The sequence below is a fragment of the Vanessa atalanta genome, chromosome 10, assembly GCF_905147765.1.
Source record: "Vanessa atalanta chromosome 10, ilVanAtal1.2, whole genome shotgun sequence".
NCBI classification, from domain to species: domain Eukaryota; kingdom Metazoa; phylum Arthropoda; class Insecta; order Lepidoptera; family Nymphalidae; genus Vanessa; species Vanessa atalanta.
In genome coordinates this window covers 4,776,267-4,799,816 of record NC_061880.1, presented here as the reverse complement: position 1 = coordinate 4,799,816, position 23,550 = coordinate 4,776,267, and the positions used below count along the sequence as shown (strand labels likewise).

Here is a 23,550-nt window from a genome sequence, read left to right as displayed (position 1 = left end):
AACTAAGTAATTCCTTGTGCCTCTAATTACTTTGGTTCAATTACACTTGAAACTCAAACACATCAATACAAAAGTTTTTGCACGTTGATAGAATAATTCATGAGTAAAGTCGGGTTAGCACAAAATCAAACTACCACAATAACATAAAAATATAGGTTTTCTTAAAACACGGAATTCCCTCAAGATTAACCCCTTAACGTAATGAGGTAAAATAAGATACGAATATATAAATCACCAATTTGTAATTTTACTAGCTTGGAATTAGTTCTATTTAACTCCCATAGGATTATCGCAATTCCATGCAATGCTTAGAAAATTGAGAAAGCATAAAAAACCTTATAATATGAAATTTATGTAGGAAAATGAGCTTGAACTTGAACAGAATTGAACGGAAATTTTAAACGAAATGGAACGGGTTCAACCCCAAGCAAGCGCCACTGAGTTTTCATGTCGCTAATTTGTGTGTAGCTATATTCATCTTATGTTCGGCGGTGAAGGAAAACATCGTAAGAAAATCTACATGAGTCGGATGAAATTTGATATCATATGTTCAAGCTCATAGTGGAGCAGCGTGGTGCAAGACACGCACCTTGGAGCTGCAAAACTTCTCCACCAGACAGTACTTTTGTCCAGCAATTGGACGTTTACAGTTGTTATTTTTTCACACATATAAAATAATAGCAAAAAAAAAATTAAACATTCGGTAGAAGTTCTAAAGTTTGTTTTGTATAAATTTCTATGATGTCATATGATTGCACACGTAATAAAAAGTAATATTTGACGTAAATCCACTATTTAAAATTAATTTATTCAAAAAGACAATCAAAAGACCTAGTTAATGTGTGCATTTATGATTGAAATAAAGGCAATTGAAAAATAAATATTTTTTTACAATGAACCAGAAAATATAACTTAATTAATTAATAAAAACCATTACCAATCAAATCAACTTCGCTGAATATTTTGGCCTTGTTCGTTTTCATACCCCAGCGACGTTTTAAATATACATCGTCGAATTTCCATTCACTTTAATCAATCAAGAGGCTGCATGGAATTTTTTACTCTTTTAAAACCGCGAAATAATTTTAATATTTCTACGCTAAAATATTTTCATACATTTTGCATCGTAAAGAAAATTGTAAGCTGTGTTAAGTTTATAGCGTTAATACTCTAAGCCTTGCAAGTTCTTGCGAACTATTGCAAATTGTCAACAATGAAACTTGTCGGTAAATTCTAAGGTGAAAGGTAAAGGACGATCGTTTTTCTTACGCGACATTGAAAGTAATAGTTTCAGTAATAAGAAATGTAATTGAAGTGTTTAGTAGTAGTGGTATACACACACTGAAAATTTATTGATAATATTGACCTGACTCATGGGTTTAAACAAAAACAAAGACCAATAGAGATATCCAACTTTGTAAGCCAATCACTGAACTAAACAAAGGAGAAATAATAAAAAAAATATACCTTTAAAAATATTTTTCATACAACACTTTATAATATATTATTAAATATGATTTTATTCTGAACATTTCGATTTCTTATTTGACTGCGCTTAAAACTCATTCCACCATGCGAGAATATAGTAAATGGATAGTCAGCGACAAACAAACCAATTCATTCTAATTTTCAATTTGTAATCCATTTCGTCTAAATTCTAAAATCCTTCCTTTCGATATTTCTTATGATACATGATTGAACACGAATCAAAGGATATAAAAATGTAAACCGAAGAATCGGATGATATTTCAATAACGCTTTTCATAATACCTTTTATTTATTTCGGCTCTAAATTATAAATTATTGGAAATTACGTAATATTATTAAGTTTTGTGAACTGTGTCATTTATAGTTGGTTTTTTTTTAAAAAAAAAGAATACTTGCACTGGATATAAATAAAACTAAATATAATAAATAAATCTAAGGTATTGATACTAAAACGTCGAACGGCTTTACTTATAAATGTGTTAAATCAAACAGTGATTTTTCTTTTTTGTCATCATTGATTTGACTTTAGAAATAAGAAAACACATCATTACTTAAATTTAGCACCCCCTAATCAACGTACTTATAGGTAAAGTCGTATATATATTTTTAATGATAAAGAACAAGCAATGCTGTCACTTGAATAATTTCATAAAGTAATGTATTATAATACGCTCTGACAAGGAAATTGTTAAGGATTTCTTAAAATAATTAAAACGAGTTTCGTTTGATTGTTATCTGAGTATTGTTCAGAGGAAATTACAATTGGGCCTTGTTTTGCAGAAAAGTACTAACCAAGTTGCTAAGATTTAAAAGATAACTAATATAATGAAATAAAAAAATGCCATAATATTAGATATATATAATTTAAGAACAACCACTGTCACTATAAAAATGGTTTGGTACATTTCTTCACAATACGGTCCAATTCAAAGTTAAAATTTCGATAATAAAATATTATTTTTAAGTATGAGGGGGAAATAAATAAATAATCAAATTTAAAATAATGCATTTATATTCTAATAAAATAATTATCATTTCAAAAAGTGTGTTACACATTATATGTTCTACGTCTAATATTTAGGTAGTTTATTACTCATATAATAATGTGAATTTTCTAAAGTAGATTTTGATTTTTATCAATTATTATTTATTCGTCATATTCCTCATCATCCGGAGCCAAAGTAGTGGACGTATTGAATATTGTGCTCACGATTTTCTTGACCACTTTCGTACCATGTCTCAGAAGTGTCAACTTGAACTGCATAAGGACTATGAGGTATGTAGACATGAATGATATGTTCTGAAAAGAAAATAAGCTTATGCTAGATAAAATAAAATCAAAAATTGATTGTTACATAATGTTTTGCCTTTTAATGCGTTATTGTAATTAAATGCTGTATCATATTGTCTATTTTAATTCCGATCATCATCATTTTATGATAAACATCTGACATTATGATTATTCGTCAATAAATAAATCAATTTAAATATTTGATTGTACAATCTGAATACCAGTTCAATTGTAATTCAAGCAAACTAATCAAAATTATTTGGAGTCATGCAAGATTAGATAATATTGTTAAATGTATATCTCAACGATGATTAGCGATGGATTACGTGGAGTGTGTAATATAAGGTTTTAGCTACTACTTCATACATATAAAACAGACATTTAAAAGTTGAAATTAAAAAACACTAATAGCTTGAACGGTTGTTTATATACAGAAATAGTATTATGTAGATTAAAAGGTTACCGCAGTAAACAATTCTCTGTTAATGTTAGTAAATCCATCAAGGTTCATGATGGGCGGATTCTTGGCGATAGCAACTAGAAACATCTCAACCTCACGCTGCGTGCTGCGATCGATAGCGCCCAGATTAACATTCAAAAGACGCATTTGAAATTCTAGACCGACCTGGAAATCACTTAATTAGTATTTTAATTGTATTTGTTATTAAATTATGAAGAATTTCGTCCAAATAATTAATTTGGACTATCTTCTTTAAAATGATATTTAACGTACCATGCACTTGCTAAACGATGGAGAAGAATCTACGACTGTTTCCAAAGGAAATACTTCAGAATTAAAAATAACTGGCGAAGAAAATTGAGCTATCTATACTAATATTATAAATGCGAATATAACTCTGTCTGCCTGTTTGTCTGTTAGTCTTTCACAGCCAAAACACTCCACTGATTTTGATGAAATTTGTTATTGAGCAAACGAGAACACCAAAGAACGACAGAGACTATTTTTGCCTAACGCCTGCCGACCAACCCTTAAAATGCGAGCGACGATACGCCGACAAATAGTATAATAAAAAAATAGTATCAAAACTGAATCAATTGGTTATAATATGTAAATTTATATAAAAATAGTTTAACGTCGAATATCTACTTTAAAATTCATAACGTGAATAACTAATATGTGATAATATATCTTTATTTTTTTGGTTTAGTTAGGTTGACAAGCCTATGGGCCAACTGCGCTAGCTCTACCAAACATTGTCCATTAATTTCATTTACACACTAGTAATTACGGATATTTACATTGTTTAGTTATTCTACCTTAATTAAAGTAAACAACCAATAAATTGATAATGATTACATGAACCTCACCTTCCTCGTAGCGTGATAAGCTTCATTACAAATGATGAAAAGTAGGGTCATACAATAGCCCACTATCACAAATAATCCCATTTCTTTGTAGCTTAAACCATGTTCCAGTATCTCGGAGAGGGAGCCATACAAGGAAATTGTTGTAGTGAAAAATATTACCATGCAATATATACCGTACATATTTGAGTATGCTCTACCTGAAATTTCCTAAAGACTAGTCTTTCAACTTATAATTAAATGTAATGTGCATTATGGATATAGATAATTTTACTAATGAATATTATACCGAATTCTCTCTCTCCGACATCACTAATTTCGACATCGAATGTATAAATATGTGACATTTCACATTAAAATTAATTGGTGATATATACCTATGTAATGTAAAAAATATAGGTATATTTCATTTTTTAACAGGAAAGATAAGTCTGTAAGAAATGCTTATTCATTTTTTCAACAAAAGCTTGCCCTATTATTGTAGCCTTACACGGGAGCCTCTTTCGATTTACATATTTTTTACTGGTCCCGTTCTAATGTATTCGTCATACGAATATATCTCATTAAATCTGTATCAAATTGGATGACAAGTGTTATGTCGACCGTATTTTTTTTATATTGTAAGCTTTGAACGCGAATCCGTGTATTATTCTCTATTATCGCTGGTAAATAAAAATCTGGTAATACAACATTTTTAATTCTTTCCTTTTTAATATTAATTTTCATTTAATTGTTGCTATTGTTAAAAGGCTAGCAATATCTAGTTGGACAGGAGAAAATTGAAAGTGTTAGACCGGACACGCTTATCACATCGCACATCTTAGAACTATCATGTGTTTCGTGCGTTGGAAAATATCAAGAGGATGTTTGAGAAGATGTACGTATTGACTGAAAATCAAAAATGAAGATGAAATGAAGATGTTTATATTCATCAACCAGCACTGGAGCAGCTTATTGGAAATAGCTCCAAAAATTTACCTCTAAAGGAGTGAAGGCTTTAGCCAAGCTTTGGGACACATAGGTTCTGTTATTTTACTTTACTTTTATTATTTTTAAAATTAACGAAATGAACTACTAGGTAATTTAAATTTATGTTTGATATTAAAACACATGATAATGATATTCTTACCCAATTGTTGCATCATATGCGATAAGTCAACCCAAAGATGGCGAAACTGTGCTAATTTCAAAGCTGGATGTTCAGCTTCCAAAGCTTTATGAAGGTTTTTCGCTAATCCTTTAGATGCCGTTCCAAATGCATTACAATTAATATACCTGTATAGCAGTATAATAATTTAACTTTAGCAATACATGACGAATTTATAATACCAATTATAAATTCGTCCAATATTACCCACCACAATGAACAGAAGCCGTCTAGCATGGCAATGATGTGATAATATGCAAAAGAGTGCCAAAGTTCAAAGTCATCTTGCAAATAGTTTTGCGAGAGAATAACAGCGAAACTGAGAGCCCACGAAAATATACACAGACCCCATGTAAGCGAATATAGATTTGGAAATACGATTGGTGTGCCAGTAATTTTAAGGTATTTCAACTGAAAATAAGGTTGGAATTAAAAATACGTCGAAACAGAATTGAATACGTGACAGTTTTTTTTTTTATTGATCCAGAATTAGATTATTGAACCAGTATTTTAACCTATGACCTCGGTTTCTGCATCACTTTTTACTAACCGATTAAAAGGGACTTCAATTCTGTAAAACTAATTAATCTGTCGATCTTATATTATAATGATTATTATTATATAATTCATAGCAAGACTAATTTAAACACTGATTAATTATTAATACATATTTTTTAAATGAATGGCCTTTATGCATTTTATATATTATAATAATATATTATGTCACCTGGTAATGCGTCCACATGTTTTTAAATATAGCTACCTCAGACCCGTGTCGCCAGGAGGCGATAGGTAACAAGAAGTGTGGGATGAGAATGCTGAGAAATATTATATTGTAGATAACCTCGTCGAAACGCTTGTTGGAGTTCTGTTGAAAGTTCGCTAGACGCTCGCTGCCGACTACGATAAAATAGAATATTATTACATTAAAATACTTGTATATTATATATATCAAAATAATAAATCAGAACGATGCTTTTAATTTATTTTACATTATAATTAAAAGCTTATTTTCTTATCAAATGATTTAAAACGTTTACCTTTTACCACGATAATACTCTCAAGACTCCAAACAAGATAAGCCCACAACGTTGCTTTGGAAATCCAGTTGTATGTTGTACGTTTAGTTGTTTGTGTCTCTAAAACATTACATAATCATTATTGATTTATTTTAAAAGACACATTCAAATTTATCATTTAAGTTACGTTAAGTTCCAACACATTTTTTTCATCAAATAATACAACAACCCACAAACATGTTGCCCATGTTTATTTTATTTTGATTTTTCTTATACTTGCCTGAGATTTAATCCGAAAATTCGTCGTTCTTTGATTAAGAATACGTGTTCAATACATTGGGTAATTGTAGTATTAGTAATGTTATAACATTATAAATAAAAATTAACATAAAATAATATGTTTTGTAATACGTATGTATTTTGTAATATTTATTCCCAATATATAAAAAAAACATTTACAATGAGTATAATTAAATAAATATTACTAACGTCTATGCACTCTCATTATCGGCATGACGCCCATGATCTGAAAGAGAACCAGCAGGCTCTTTGTAGTGATGTAAAAACTATCGTGTTGGTCAAGCAGCTCCCCATCTTTGTCTTTGATTTGTGGACCATAGATATCCTTTTCTTGATAAGCTACAATATTAAATTGATAGTCACATATTTTTGGTATCTGTCATTAAATACAACCTTTACAAGATTTTACCTCAAATAATAAAAATATTTTTTGTTATTTTCGTAATACAAGTATTCACGTTTCATTTATCGGATAAAATGAAACTGTACTGTTGTTGTTGACACAAGAAAGTTTCTGGCATAGCACAATAGGTAACACGCAAATAATATCGCATTATTGATCAAAACAAAAATTAAAGATACTTTTACTACGAATGCCAGATTTTGTAAATTCAGTAGATGTATTAAATGCGTGGAATCATTAAATTATTATCCATACATAAAAAATAAACGATAATACCTCATTAAATAATAATTAATGCTTTGTGTTGGACAAAAGACGATTTATCAGAAATCATACGATAAAGGTAGTACAACTATATGTACTTTTAGCTTACTTGATAATTAATGTATAAAATATGTAAAATATTTTTTTTATTTTTAGTTAACAATGGGTTCTTGGATTTTAATCACACTGGCTCACTTACTTTTCAAACCGGAAACAGAAGTAAAGTAATTATGATAACCGTATATTTTACATATAATGAAAATGTTTATATGCGCGAAATGAATTCCATTTTGAATGTTGTCAAATTCAATTAGAAATAATATAAAATTTATTTTGGTATAAAAAATATGAACTCATTTAGTTTCATTTAAATATTAAAACGTAGCACTATTTTGTTCTTGTCGCAGGTAACTCTACATATTCCTTGTAAACTCAAACTCAAACTCAAATTCCTTTATTCAATATGGAAGTATTACACTTTCTTATTGATGGTCAAATTAAACACTACCACCGGTTCGGAAAAAGAAAACACCCTGACCTGAGAAGAACCGGCGAAAGAAACTCAGCGGGACTTTTTTTTTTACGTCAAATTAATTATATACATAATTGTATATAAGTAGAAACAGCCAGGAGGCGATCGTTTCATTCCCAAGGTGTGCTCTCAAACATAAACTCACTAATTGTATAGTAACCTTTCGCACACAAGCGTTCCTTAACAATTTTTTTAAATTTCGCAACAGAATTTCTGGGATCCTGTTGTAGAAGGGTATACATTGCCCCACAAAAGAGTTACTGACTCTATGCAGTCGAGTAACAGGAGTAACAAGATTGTGTTTGTTCCTTGTACCAACGTTATGAGAATCACATTTTCTCATAAAAACATTAATATTTTTCCGTACATACAAAACATTACAGAATATATATTGAGAAGCAACAGTCAATATCTTAATTTCTTTAAATTTATACCTCAAAGATTCCTTGGCTCCTAGGTTATAGATGGCGCGAATAGCCCTCTTCTGCAGCACAAATATAGTGTGGCTAGCGGCTGCGTTACCCCAAAGCATAATACCGTAGGACATTATACTGTGAAAGTAACTTAAATAAACTAGGCGAGCCGTATCAACATCGGTAAATAATCTAATTTTTTTGACCGCAAATGCCGCAGAACTCAGTCTACCCGCCAATCCGTTTATATGTGGGAGCCACTGTAATTTGGCATCAAGAGTAAGGCCTAGAAATTCAGTTGTTTCATCTGGATCCATCGATTCCCCATTGATAAGTACATCGGGTTTTACATTTTGCACGTTTGGTGTGCTAAATTTTACAATTTTAGTTTTTTTATTATTACTATATCTGATATCTGTACTATATCAGACATAGCATTGTTTACATCGTCATACTGTACCTGTTTCCTATTAATTTTAAAAACCAAAGAGGTATCATCAGCAAACAATACTATATCATGTTTGTTCCCAACAAGAAAGGGTACTTATGTGAATTGGTTTTGAATGGGACTTAGCTGCATTTCCCTGTTTCTTATTAACTTAGTACCATACCTAAATAAAATAAGAATGTATCGTCAGCTTTACTTCCCCGGACAATATTTAAGCGCCTATACCATTAATGTTGGTTAAAAATAACAACAAAATAATTTTACATATTATTAGTATTCACATACTAAAATGTTATTGGTTATATTTTGTACCTATTAGAAGTTTTAATTTTACAGCCCAGCTTAACAACGGAACGAACGAACGAATAAAAGAAAATAAAGCAAATTTATCCAGACGCCTTGCCTATATTGAAACAAGTGACCAACAATTATATATTATTTAATGATGTGTATTTTTCACTTTTAATTGTCTTAAAATCACCATTTACTTATCTAAGTTATTATAATAGTAATCATATAAAGACATTTTCGATATTCGGTAATCATAAATAGTATAAATTTCAACAATGACGTAAACACTAAATGTTTTAACACTAAATGTGAACACGTATAGTAGTAGTTATTAATTAACCTTGCTATCGAGGCTACTGCAGATATAAAATATTAGAATTCAGTTTTTCAAATTGGCATATTGAAAAAAAAAGTAACGCTATTTCTATTGATACATACATATTTGTAATACTATATGATATTGCAACAAATAGATCGATTGATTCAAGGGATTTTATTAAAACTAGCATTATTTTTTTATTTTTTTCCGTAAAACATCAACCATCCCGATCTTGAGCAGCATGTATCTATCCCGTACCCACTACCTTATTTAAATCGTCCGTCCACCTCGCCACAGAGTAGCGCGATCTTCACTCTGTCGGCACGTGTCGGTTCCAGCGGCAGTCAAGGCGCCTGGAGACATGACCAGCCCACTTTCACTTCAGCGACCTAGCTTTTGATGACTTTAATTCTCTGGCGAATGTCTTCATTTCGGATTCTAGCTCTCACATCGGCCACCATTGCTCGCTGAGGTACAAAGGAACGCGCGAACTTGAATTTGTGGATTATTTCTATGGTGAGTGTCCATTGATTAAAGACACTAGTCTTAAGCGATTGTGGGATTGACGATTCAAAAATATGACGTAACACCCCAAATGCCGCCTAGCCCAAACTTGTGCCGGACCAGTTGCATACTTTGGTCCACGTAAAAGACCAGAACTATTCCTGCACAATTTCGAGTTGGTTAAAGTTCGAGTTCTCCAATTTCAAGTTGGAGTGTCGTGTACGACCACTGGTCTCGATATTGTTTACACCTTTAAAGACGTATCACTTTGATAATAATATAGATAATAATAACGGATGTTTGCCATCTCTATCAGAACAAGTGTTTCTCATGATTTAACAGATTCTTAGGTAATTCTGTCATCTCCTGGAACCTTTTTATCCAAGAGTAATCCTAATCTAGTCCATCTAAAATGCAAAGTTATCTAAAACTTGGCGTGTCAGTCTGGCTTGTAGGTCATTCATTCTACGGGACTCAAATGGATGATGGAGTATAAATCGTCATAGAACTTTTCAACTTCAACTAGAATCTCTGATCTCGAGGTGAAGGTTATACCTTGTGAGGTAAGTTTTGTCAGTTAACTAAAGGAGGTATTTGACTTAGCAAGAACCTTTGAGCTCTATTGAGTTCTATAACAGCTACTATATTCGCTGATCTCATGTCGCCTTATTAATTTTTTAACCTTCCTGTTAAGTGTCTGACGCTCTGAAGGCGTCTTATTTTGTTGTTCTCGTCTCCTCGTCATTACGTCCAGAGTTTCGCCAGAGAGCTTTGACTTACGTTATTAACCATTGCTTTTACCAGTCGATGATCACTTCTAGTGTTTACCCATCATCCATCACGTCGACATTTCTAAATATTTGGCGCTCATTGAATAAAATGAAGTTGATCTTATTCTTTGTTACGTCATCGATGATTTGCCAGATCCAATTAGTTTGGTACGAGACATAGCTTTCACTATGACTTCCTAAATGGTTTCAATCAAAGAATACCCCTCGGTTATCTTTAAGTCAAGGTACTTCTACCCTCTCTGATGCTTGCTAACCTCTACAACATTGCTTCTGAGTGACTTATTGATGGAAAAGGGTGATATTGGTGATTTCCGATAGACCTACTATATCCGAGTTTATGTGACCTTACTCTACTTCTAATTCTGTCAAATGTTAATCCAGCCTCAAGGAGCGTTAATTATACACAGTCAGAAAAAGTCGCCGTTTGTACCCTGCCGTAGCCCGAACTTTCTTAGCACTCCCCATCGTCCCGTTACCATGGCCGGTACCGTGGTCAGGAATAATAAGATTCCAGCGTGTGTGTTTTTATAGTGCCACGATTTCGGTCGCCAAAGCCTCGTTCGTTGATTAGAAGAATGCACCACATACAGGTGAAGTTGAAGGGATAGTTAGGTCGTTGTTAACTCCCCTTACATCGCATTCATTATTTCTCGCATATTTATGTATTATTAAAGTATATGAACGATATGTTAAAGATATCTCAATGTCCAAGTTTTACAACATAAAATAAATAATAAAGGTTTGAAATATTGTTTTAGGCGATAGTTACACCCATAAGCTACAATTGTACAGCCATAGTTCCATTAGCTAATAACATGTTATTAGGTAATGGGGACATAGGTCATCATGTAATAATAATAACGTCATGGTCAGGCGGACTTTTCAGTGTCCGTTTATAATATAAATACGATTTTCGTTTCATATAACATTTGTTGTCAAATGTCACGTAATAATCTGTCCCGATAATTATGTAAAAGATTTAATATTTATTAATCTCTTTAATTATAAAGGGTATTATTATTTATTTTATATAAAGTAAATGAATTACAATTTAACCAAATAAATATGTGAAATATCATTATTGCGTATTGATTAACATATGTACAGTTTATGTAATTACTTAGAATTGAGCTTGATGTGTTAAACTAAATGAATCTCCATTTTGAGATATGCATTAGAGTATTAAGCAAACCTTGCCAATGACATTACATAATGCTACAAATGGTAAGAAGAAATTTAAATCTTGTACCTTTAATATCTCTTCCGTCGATCTTTTCAAACATATTTCTTTTTCTCATTTCGCTGTATTTTTTTAAATTCGTAGATCTCGTGGTAAATATATTTGTTTCCATTTTTGTAATTTTATCCTGATGTTCTTTTTAATTAAGGTGTTTCAAGTATTCGCTTCAAAAGCAGATCACGATATGATAACTTCTATAATAAAATACCATACAATCAATCATATTCCACCCTTCTCAGCTTACTTAGCTATGCGCACTTGTCAATGGAAATCCGTAGAGTCGATTAGCACGAATGTGGACAAAAACTTTACTAAAAATTTGTATAATTTAAGTTTTGTTATATTGTATTAAGGATACATAAATAATGATTTTTCATATTACCTCGATGATAAATATCTTAAATTTAATATTCTTTCATACCGCGTTCTTTCTTCATTATTTTCCTTCTACAGTTGATATATATACAGCGAGAGTTTATGCCGAAGAATTACTTAGATTGCTTGACAATTACAGTACAGATATTAATAAATCTACATTAAATATAGTTAAGAGAAAAATGTTTTAAGTGCTAAAGTCGTCTCTAATCTCTTTATCCGTGTTCGAGTGACGCCTTACCGTCGCTTCGTAGCCATTAATACATTTTTCATACTAATGGCGACTTTCGAAAACTCTTAACAGCCGTCTAAGTGAGATATTTGTTGACCAGCTGCATTTTAATATTGTAAAGGCTGTATAGTTACAATTACATGTGTGAAATATTCTCAATGACAATCGACTATTATAACTTAGCTTAAATCATAAGGATATGTTTCGAATAATTGTTTGTTTAATCCAGTAATATAATGAATTATATTATATTATAAAAAATATCAATTATATAAAGAGCGTATTAAAATTATTATTGTCATAAAATCATTTATTAAATCACTTTTTGCTTTAATTTAAAATTAATTACATTATTGCTAGTAATCATAAAGCTCACCCTTTTTAAGCATATGCCATATATAAAGATTGTACATTTATTTATGATATTGTAGATTTATGTTTGTGATATTTAAAAACTTCATAGAAGATCGGCGAACCTTAACATTATTATACATATTAAATACTCACTCTAGCTTAAGAAGAAATATAAATATGCAAAGTATAAATATAACAGAATAAAACAATCTTTTTTTTTTTATTTAAAGTAAATATATACATACATTTTGGTTTCAATTAAACACGATAGGTGTATTAAAAAATAAATCTATATGATTTGATTAATTTGTATTATGTATTTTTATTCCAAATTAGTGCCTTAGATGATCTATTTTACGCCTACTGCAGTACGTATTAAGAGTGTTATTATAATAACCAGAAGAAAATCATTTATTCAATAAATTTGAGATGGATAATAGTCTCACTGTCAGAATTATTATGAAAGAAAAATAGCTCAGTGTATTTTGTTGTCGATATTGATTTGTCTGACAGAAATATTATATTTTCCGGTCACAAATACGTTTTACGGTTGGGTGAAGTTTTTATTTATTGGAGTAGCAGCTTTTATTACGAAACCCGCTTATTCGATTTTATTTAAACTTACTTGGAAAAATTGCCAAAAATAATGTGTACTAGATAATGTTAAATTCGTATAGGTATGGTCAGACGTGATGAAGTGTAATGTAGAAGTTGTTTTTGTCGAAATGTATAAGAATAGTATTTTTCTAAGATTTCAACACTTGGCTTTATCTTCAAACGTATTGTATGTCATCTTACATATAGTTTATCCTGGCTTAAGATCTGGAATGGTTACGACAATAACAAATGTTCTTTTCTGAAGCTAGTTCTAGTAGTCCAGATATTTTTCTCTTTACCTACTTGAGTCTTATCCATGTTATGTTTCATGCATTTATTTAAACTTACTTTTTAAATGCGAGACACAATATATGTTTTTTCCATTTTTTTATAAAATCTGAGTTCTTAAAAAAACAAACGATTCTCAAGTTTTTTTTTTTATGATGTATGTAGATAGTTTTACTCTAACTGAAAATATCATTTTGATCATCGTAATCTTATATACATATTTATAGCGTAAGCCAATTTTTGTCCCAGTGATTATAGAAAGAGAGTTAGAAGACCGGTTAGAAGACCATAGTCTCATTTTGAAGAGCTCCAGCCGTAGATATACAGAAAATTAAAGATGATATTTGATTGCCATTTTATAAAATATTACGATTTAACAAATATTTAATTTTAGAAAGCGGAATAAAGTTACTAGCCATGTAGAGCGCTATGGCTGTATCAAAAAAAAAAAAACAAATGTAAGACGTGTGAACAGACGTCTTCAGTTTGCAATGACATTAAATCACAACAAAACTCAGTCATAGCTTTCGAAATTCATAAAAATCTGTAGAATAAACGTGAAGTTTCGCAAGCACCTTACTAGTTATTAGCTTAATATTAAACCTTATTAAAAATAGTGATTGTTACGGCTGATTGTTCAATTATTGTATAACCGAACTTATAGCTATTTAACAAATTAACGTATCTGACTCTTAAAAGGAGATATAAAATTGTCGCATTTTTCAACTTCACTGTTTTCTTGTATAAGCGAGAAACACTCTGTTGTAATGTTTGGTAGAAAAGGACAGCATATTCGTTTATGTGAGGTTTAAAAGATTTATATTATATTTTCCGCGGTGCATCTACGCATGAATTTTTTTCTCATCAATTCTTGTTTGAGGTAATTTCGTTGTTTGGATATTAACCTTGTGTCAGTGATTCGGTATTATTAAAAAATAATAGAATCCAATAAAAGAGCGCCGTATTAATTAGAGTACTGCTGAAGTAGAATTCCTCGTTAGTCTTGTCGACAAGCATATACTGTGGAAAATAAGAAAACTGATGCGGTCTTTAATAATGATAAAGATATGACTTGGAAAAAACATAATAGTTATTTAACTCCTGTGCATTATAGAAAGTATACGCACATGGAAGTCATTAAAGTTAAGGTCATCAAACCTAACCACACTTTCTAAAATTACATCGGAAAAAAAGAAATAACCTCAACCAAAAGGCTATGGATCTATTGAATAGGCGTTTATCTTGCCGTCAAAGAGGCAGATAGATTTATTCCTCAGTTAGGGGCGTTATTCACCAAATAGAGCGTATCTGACCATTGATAAATGCAAATTTTTGCCGTCTATCAAATAAGTATAATCTGAATGTTTATCTGAGGATTGCAAACTCGGCTTACAAATACAATTTTAGTTATCTACATAATAAATTCAAATCTAAGTACGCCAGGTAAGCGAATGCGTTATTAATCACATACATATTAGTATTATTTTTATTTTTAACCATACCATACCATTCTGGAATTGTTATAATATATTTTCCACAGGTGTTGCCAGCCATATATCGCAACACTTGATCCGCTTACAGAACCATGTTCCAGGATTCTCTTTTAACATGAGAAGGAATTATTTCAAAGCTCAACCAAATAGTCACACGTTTGAGATTCTTCGCTTTCATTTGTTTGCTTCCATTTGTAAGTATTTTTTATAATTTAATTTTTATGGAACTTACTATATACGAATTTAATTGATAAAATAAATAATCTTACATAATCACCTCAGTATAATGTTAGTAAATATGACATTGTTATAAATGTTTTCTCATTTATCGAATTAAGCTAATTTTATGAATAACATTTATTATAAGCTATTTTTTTATACTTATTGCATTAGATATTCATTTAAAAAGCACATTTTTTTCTTCGTTTGTTGTAACCACTACTATATACGAGTATTTTCGGTACACAGCTCCGCGTTCTAGAAAACATTTTCATCGACATCCTTGTACGACATATTCAATTTGCGATTATGTTACTTATAAAAATATGCTTTTCGATGTCGCATTCGATGGTTTACGTATAACATAGTACCTTGTTCGATTCTATGAGGTACTATCTTTGCAGGAAAATATACAAAAGACTACGAAGTAGGAGACTTTTTCTTATAATTCATTGATGGTTTTTTATCATTAGTTGTATTATTTGTTTCATTAATTGCAAACCCGATTTATTCAGATGTTTCACTTTCAGATAAATTATAATAAACTATTATATCATAGGATATTAAACCTGTCTGTGCTCATTAACAGGGGGGCGATTTTACAAATCTTAACGAGCGCAAGTGTCTCGTAACGCGTGTGGCTACCGTTCATTCAAACAATCCCAAGTTACATAATTGCATCAAACGTCATCCGCAAAGTTATTACCGTTCCCCCGACACGAACAATTTTGCAGCGGATTCCGTAAGACAGGCGCTAGGCGTTCCCAACTAGGTTACTTATCGTGAAGCTGATGGCAATAAGGCTGCCTATGAAAGGTTTTTCTATTTTGTTAATTTAATTAAACAAGTATCAGTTTTTCGACGTATCAATAAAACAGTATATATTTTACTATTATACGAATTCAATTCGCCTCCTTAAATTCATGACAGCTTAGGGAGGGGAACTTGAGTTCAACTTAGTACACAATTGTTCAGAAACGTTTCATGAAAGTAGCAGATTTCCTTTACATAAAACAATTAATTAACAAAGATAGAAAAATAAAATAGATACTTTATATATAACACAAACATTTCAAAGGATACAACACAATTGTGATAAAATGTAAATAAGTTATATGAAATGTTTTATTATAAACAGTCTCATTTGAATCGTGTATGGACAGCTTTAAGCTACACGTTGGCTTGTAATTATAAATTATGCCTCAGAAACAGAGTTTGGGCTGTGTCGCTGTCGCGATTATATCATTTATGTCTATATTATTCTGAGCTGAAATAAAATTAATTTTCCATCTTAGCATAGTCCATATAAAGTTTTCCATAAGACCGGAATTTATTATCAGATTCATATTTTTTATTTTTTAATTACAAATACAATAAGACCATGCAGTCAAGTACTCGTACACCTCGAGATAGAGAATTTTTTTTACATCGCTTACATGAGAACACATTTGAAAAAATGCAAACAATTTACAGACATTCGTTGTCGTACTTACATTTTTCAATGGAGAAAATACCACACAAATCATCCAACACAAAGCAACCAGATACACCGGATGAATTAAAAAAAAAAACAAAAACATCACCATGATTTGAACACCACTATTATTCCATTCTACAAGCTCAGACAGATATTTTTGTAATAATATAATGAGACAGTCGCTTTTTGAATATATCGAACGAGTCAATTTAATGTCTGAGGGTATCTCGTTATAAAGACGCGCACCGTCATATGTTATTGCGGTTTGACCGGTCTCATTTAATCTCCATTAAAAAAAAAAAACTTTTTAATAACATAATGTACACTTTAAGTTATAAAAAAATTGTACTTTTTTCTACTATACAGAATATATAAATGTATGTAAATACTTGGAGTTAGTGTTGATGTTTATACATTTATACAGATGACATCAAGACACGCGGTAGCATGTCAAGTCAAGTTCAAGTAAAAGAACTGCACCGTGTGTAATATTACACGAACCATTTGGAGCCACTTTTGACCCCCTCATAACTCAAAAACTTTTTTACATAAGTGTGTCAAATTTGTCTCATATGGTAAGACTCATAAATATAACTGTATATATTTATTACATATTAATTTTTTAATCAACGTAAACGAGTAACTACATGGCGTCTTCGAATAGGTTAGTAGTTTAATATTGTAATTTTAATTATTTTTTTTTCAAATAATTGTTATTCAAAAGTGTTTGTAACAGCCAACTTAAATAAAGTATATTTTTATTTTATCACCACAACAATATATAAATCCAATGCGATAATACTATTTGATAAGCTCTGTATAAAAAGGTTGAATGTAATTTTTGCATTATTCATAAATCTTTTATACGGTCCAAATACCAAAATAACTTAAACGAACCGAAAATATGCTTACTAGAAAAATAGTAAAGTCCTCCACTTTAAGAAAACTATCGGCAAAATAGTTTAGTCAGTGTTATATTTTACACTAAATATGAATAAAGTGTAGAATAGAAATTGTTTTAAAAATACAGTTTATAATTAAAAACAAAGCTGCATATACCTTTAAAATAAAATTAATTGCCTTGTCATTAATTATAGCGATAGTAAATTACAATAAAAATGTTCAAAATTTAAAATACATACTCAAATTTAAGCTGCCAGTTTTATTTTATTGTTTTCGGACAAATACTTGTATATCAACTGACGAGATGAATATGAAAATCAAACATGAATATTTTATACAAGAATTAATTTGATACAAGCTCATGCAACTAAAAACTGGAAATCTGACTCCATTCGTTATAATTAAAGCTTTGTTGGATGAACAATAATTAATTGCTGCGCATCATTGAAAAGGCCAAATGTCATGAAATTCGTAAATACAAATGGATATTATTATCCACTATTTAACAGAACATATGTTTTAATACATCAATTTATTAGACGTGATTAAATAAATTAAAAAAATTCATAACAATAAATAAAACTTACATTAATTTTATTTTCTTATTCTGCTACACTATATATTTATCGTCAAGCATTTCGTAAGTACTCAAATATTTCTGTTATTTGATTCATATTTAGTTTTGAGTGCGAGCTTAAAAATATTAAAATTGTTATCATAAATCGGCAGCAACATATGTATATAAGATTTGGTTGGTATATTTAAGCGTTAGGATATTTCTAATTGGATTTTATATAACGTTTTCAATTTTAAAAACAAACGCTCTTTATAGTAATTTTACTAAAGCAATTTATTGTAGTGATAGTTTATGAAAAATATTACTTTTTACCTTGGTATCACGCATGGCTTATATGGAAATTGTAGCGTTATTCTGTAAAATATTCTTAAATTACTATATAAGAATTCGTAGTTCTATTTTAATTTAAATAAAAAAAACACGTTATCTTTTATCAGCTAAATTCAACAATGATGTATGCTCCACAAAAAAACAGAAAAGGTTATAATGAAATCCTACTGATATTAAAACTTAGGCAAAATGTCATTTAAACGTCATGTTTGACTGTCTATAAGTGTGTATGAACCATTAAAGCCAATGTTAGAACATTTTCTTTAATCCTAAAACTTTCACATTTAAAAGTTAATCTAGACATTTTTGTCAAAAATGTTACGTACCTATTATGTACTTCATGATATAGTTAATAATTTAGGTTATTATACTGTAACTTATTGGAATTAATATTCGCTTATTTCTGTTAAACTTATTTTTGATAATATTATCAAGTTATATGTTATGCTCAGCGACGTGGTTAACTAGGTAATATGTGTTAATTTGATGTCAATTTTTTTTTTTTAAATTCTACTAAACAAGACAACCGAAATAAAACAATTAGCCTCTACGAAGACCCCAAAATATTAAGATTGATCATATTTTGAACTTCCATGAATCAAATTAATTAACAATAATCAATTCGGTGGTTTTAAAATTTTTTTTTAACGTTTTGATGCAATATTTATTGCATAAGTCACTTTTACTTCTGAAGTATAACTATGAAACAATACACCCACTTTGTCGGTAAGCCGAACGATATTCAGAACATAATTGCAGCATATCTAATTCCCTTAATCCGGACCCAAAAGGGATAATCTAGACACGAGTATCATAATACCGAACCAGACTTTGTCCGAACTGCCACTTTGGAGCCATAATTTATAACTACAAACGTGTTTACAAAGCGTGTTAATTAGAAATTAATATAGTAATACCTAAATAATTAATTGTGTAGCTAGTAGTAGTATTTAAAATAATTTGATGTCAGAGTAAAATTATGTGCTTTAATAATAATTTAATTGGTTCTGTAAATACGATACAGTTGAATGAACAATTTGTTTAACTAAGTGACTTTTCTTTTGTTAATAATTACGATTTCGAGTAGCCTTCACGATACTGAACAACTATTGGGTCTTTTATTGTCTTCAATTAATCCGAAGCATATAATCGAATGATTCCCAATGGAAGGGGTTCGTGCAAGCTCATCTCGGTAGTTAACAATCATTCATTAAAATCTACAGTTGTGCATTGCAATATTTCCGTTCGAAGTATGAATAAGTCCGTGTAGTTCCAGGCACAAGGGATATGTGCCTTCTGAATTCGAATTTGTTGGCCATGAAAATGTCAGTCGTTATAAGGCAGTCAAATGTTTTCTGATATGCCAATGTAATGATAAGATGTTGATTTATTTGGTCTATATCACGTCTGTCATCCTACTAGAAATGTAAAATAAAAAAAAAATTTACGTTTTCTTTATCGCAATATTACACGTTATTATCATTATTATTATCTTTATATTTAACTTAAAGTTTTAGTTTCTACGTTGGTCTTATTTACGTTTCGTCTACAATTATACTTAATTAATTTAATGATTTTTTCTTGACTAATGACTTTTGGTTATATTCTTAGACAATTCATTGTTGGACATGTTAGAAGCATATAAAGTCACATATAATGTAAATATAATAATTTCGTTCATTTTTGCATTGGTTTATCAACATCATAAAGAAAGGAATATAGCAAATAAGAAGTTCATTAACTCTTACCTTCCCTTTTGTTCATAAATGATTAGCTTATGGTTTGATCATTACCATAAAACTATAATTTTCGAGTTGCTTAAATTCTCATTTCAATTCGTTCTATTTTGCTGATGGCCATTATATTTATGGATGTTATGAAAAGGTTTTATAAACTAAGTACGTAATTCAAACTAAAGAACAAGTTTTCATTTTTTTATAAAATCCAGATGCGAAAATACTTCACAAAAGATCCAATACTGTTATTTAAATTCAAGGATTAGTCAGAATTTTAAATAACATTAGTTAGCTAATAATATAAATATAAGTTTGACGATGCTTTGATAAAATAATATAATCTATACTAATATTATAAATGCGAAAGTAACTCCGTCTGTTACCTTTTCAAGCTCAAAATACTTAACCGATTTAGATGAAATTTAGTATGGATATATTTTGATTACCGGGGAAGGACTGCTTTTTTAATTCACTCCCTGGGGGGACTGAAATATGGGATTGAAATTTTTTGTACTATAGATATATTTATTTTTATAAATTAGGCGCAAGTAAAACCGCATACCGGTTAAGCTAGTATATATAAGCTACATTTGCATTTATAGAATCCCAACAACACAAACAAGAGCTTTAAATAATACTTAATTGATGTTTAAGTTGTAAAGCTGAGTGCAGTGCGACGATATTAACTAGAGTATTATATGTATATACATATATATGTCTGTTGGAAATAGGCTTTTATGAAACTCAAAGCTTTGATAGATCATATCATATCTTAAACGAACATAATATTTTATTCCGAATGTTAAAACATTACATGTAACATACCAACATAAATATAACTTTCTATATATAGCCAACATAAACAGGCACTGACGGAATAGCTCCTAATTAAAATATACAATAAGTTATAGAATAGATATGTATAGTTAAGTCGAAGTGAAACAAAGAGTAAATAAGACCAATGGCGAATCGATAAGGACGGACCAATAATGAATAAGTTCCGCTTGTTCTAGCTTTAACTTGCGGAAGTTTTGTTTGCTTGTTTTGATCAAAGTAATTATTACTACAATATGATGAAGAGTCTTTAATTAAAAATAAGTAAATATTATAGAATATCTAACCTTTTGTTTTGTGTCTTCTATATTCAAATGTTATTTAAAAATAAATATAATAACTATCATAATGAGCGTAACCAGTTTAAAAATGTGGTTACTATGTGGGTACTTTTTCCTCTTAGGATCGAAATACCGAACATTGCTTGACAATTCAAGCCACGTGGATCTTAGAAAGCAAAATATAGTCACCCCGTCACAGCTGAAATTGAAATACTGTGGCTTGGGGGTCCCAAGACCGGATCAAGAGAATAAGATTAAGTTTTAGCATAATTAATCAAGCACATAAGCATTCCAACCACGGGTATGTTGTCCGGAATACTTTAACTTGATTTTAATGTCGATGAGTAAAGGTGATGTATAGTATAAAATGATCGGTATCCTTGTTAGTTTTTCATAATCCGGGCAGGACTTAAGACCTTTTGAACCGATAAAATACTCACCTTGTCTATATTTCCACCTATAAAACAAAATATAACATAATTTTTTTAGAGCAACTGGATATTTCTTAAATTACAAGGTATCTGGGGATGCTTCACGTGGTCTTAGAATACACCTTGTTTTTCCTTCCTTCTTTCTTAGAGTTAACAGTCTTACTGTCTATCCTTATCATCTCGGGCCCGGTAACTCCACCTTTGACCTTCATACTTATATAAGTCTTATACGCTTTGTTACGGCTAATCTTTTTGAATGGATTCTCATCTGAACAATGTGAATAAAATAACATTTGTGCAACGAAAAATGAGATAGATATAGATGAGATAAATATCAGTGCAAGGCAACAAAACTGTAATATTTTGAAAACGAATGATAAACAATGAGACTATACTTAAATTATCAAATATACTTTTTTTATGGCATTGTTTGGCGGACAAGCACCTGATGGTAAGTGGTCCCCCCTGCCCATAGACAAAGGCGCTGTAAGAAATATTAACCAGTCCTTACATCACCTTTGCGTCACCAATTTTGGGAACTAAGTTGTTATGTCCCTGGTGCCTGTGACTGTGACTTTAACTCTTTATTTTAAGTTGATAAATTTCAAAAACCTTTTGTTTTCATTGATAATTCGTATTTATTAAAGGCAATTTTTAAGATACAATAAATAAGAATGAAATATTATAGCTTTTATATTCTTAAGCAAGGATTTTTGTATAAAGCCTTATATTAAAGTTTATTAGGAAATTATTTACCTTTGTTTATTACTCTTTAAAGATTCAATGGGCTAATTTTGAGTAAGAAACTTGTTTACATTGGCCAAAGTTTCGCTCCGAACAAAATTTGAAGACGTAATTTTGTTCGAGTTTAATTTGTAGCTTCCAACTTAGAATATTTGCTATATTGACTTTGGATCAAACAACCATTGGAAATTTAATAACATTATACTCTACATATTTAAATATCTGATTAACTGTCTTTCACCGCATGTATTCAAAAGTTTATGTATTTTGACTTTTTTTTTAGTAAAAGTAATAAAATTGAGTATAGACTTATTTCACGGGACGCCTTATTACATAATATGCATATGATCGTTTTCGATTTTAATTAGCCCTCTTTTTTATAGTAAATTAAACTTTAACAATTACACTGAATAAATAGAGCACACAGGTAAATAATCAGTGTGCGAGAAATATTTATTTTTAAAAAAGCAAGGCTGATTTTAATGTCTGTCTCCCAATAGTAGGTGATCATCGAAAGTCATTGGCAATGCAAGAAATCATAACAATTATTTTCATCGTAAATGTTCTACCAACCATAGGAACTGATGCCTTAAATCCTTTGTACCCGTAATTACCCTGACTCACTCACCTTTTAATTAGAACACAGCGATATAAAGTATTACCCAGACGGGCAAAAGCCCTCGTACAAAGTAAAATAATTGCTTCCAGACCAATTTTTTTCGTTCAATTTTTATAGCTTGGTAGCATTATTTATAATCATCCTAGATTAATGGATAAATATCTCTTACTCAGCTCGAAGTGAATGTAGTAGATATGAAAAACAATCTGCAAAATCATCTTCTCATCATTATAATTTTATTTAATTTCACTTGCTTCTCAATAAATTTGCAAGCTATTGTATTA

General features: G+C 30.3%; 1 protein-coding gene across 1 annotated transcript; it reads right to left on the bottom strand.

Annotated features, from left to right (window-relative positions):
• Positions 1-2,635: 2,635 nt before the first annotated feature.
• LOC125066840 (gustatory and odorant receptor 22-like) lies at positions 2,636-11,834 on the bottom strand. The gene is made up of 9 exons (XM_047675127.1): positions 11,786-11,834; positions 6,761-6,910; positions 6,293-6,391; positions 5,980-6,152; positions 5,464-5,663; positions 5,235-5,380; positions 4,109-4,305; positions 3,243-3,404; positions 2,636-2,788 (listed from the first exon to the last, which is right to left on the bottom strand). Exons 1-9 carry the CDS (start codon positions 11,832-11,834, stop codon positions 2,636-2,638), a joined length of 1,329 nt encoding a protein of 442 aa, XP_047531083.1.
• Positions 11,835-23,550: the final 11,716 nt, after the last annotated feature.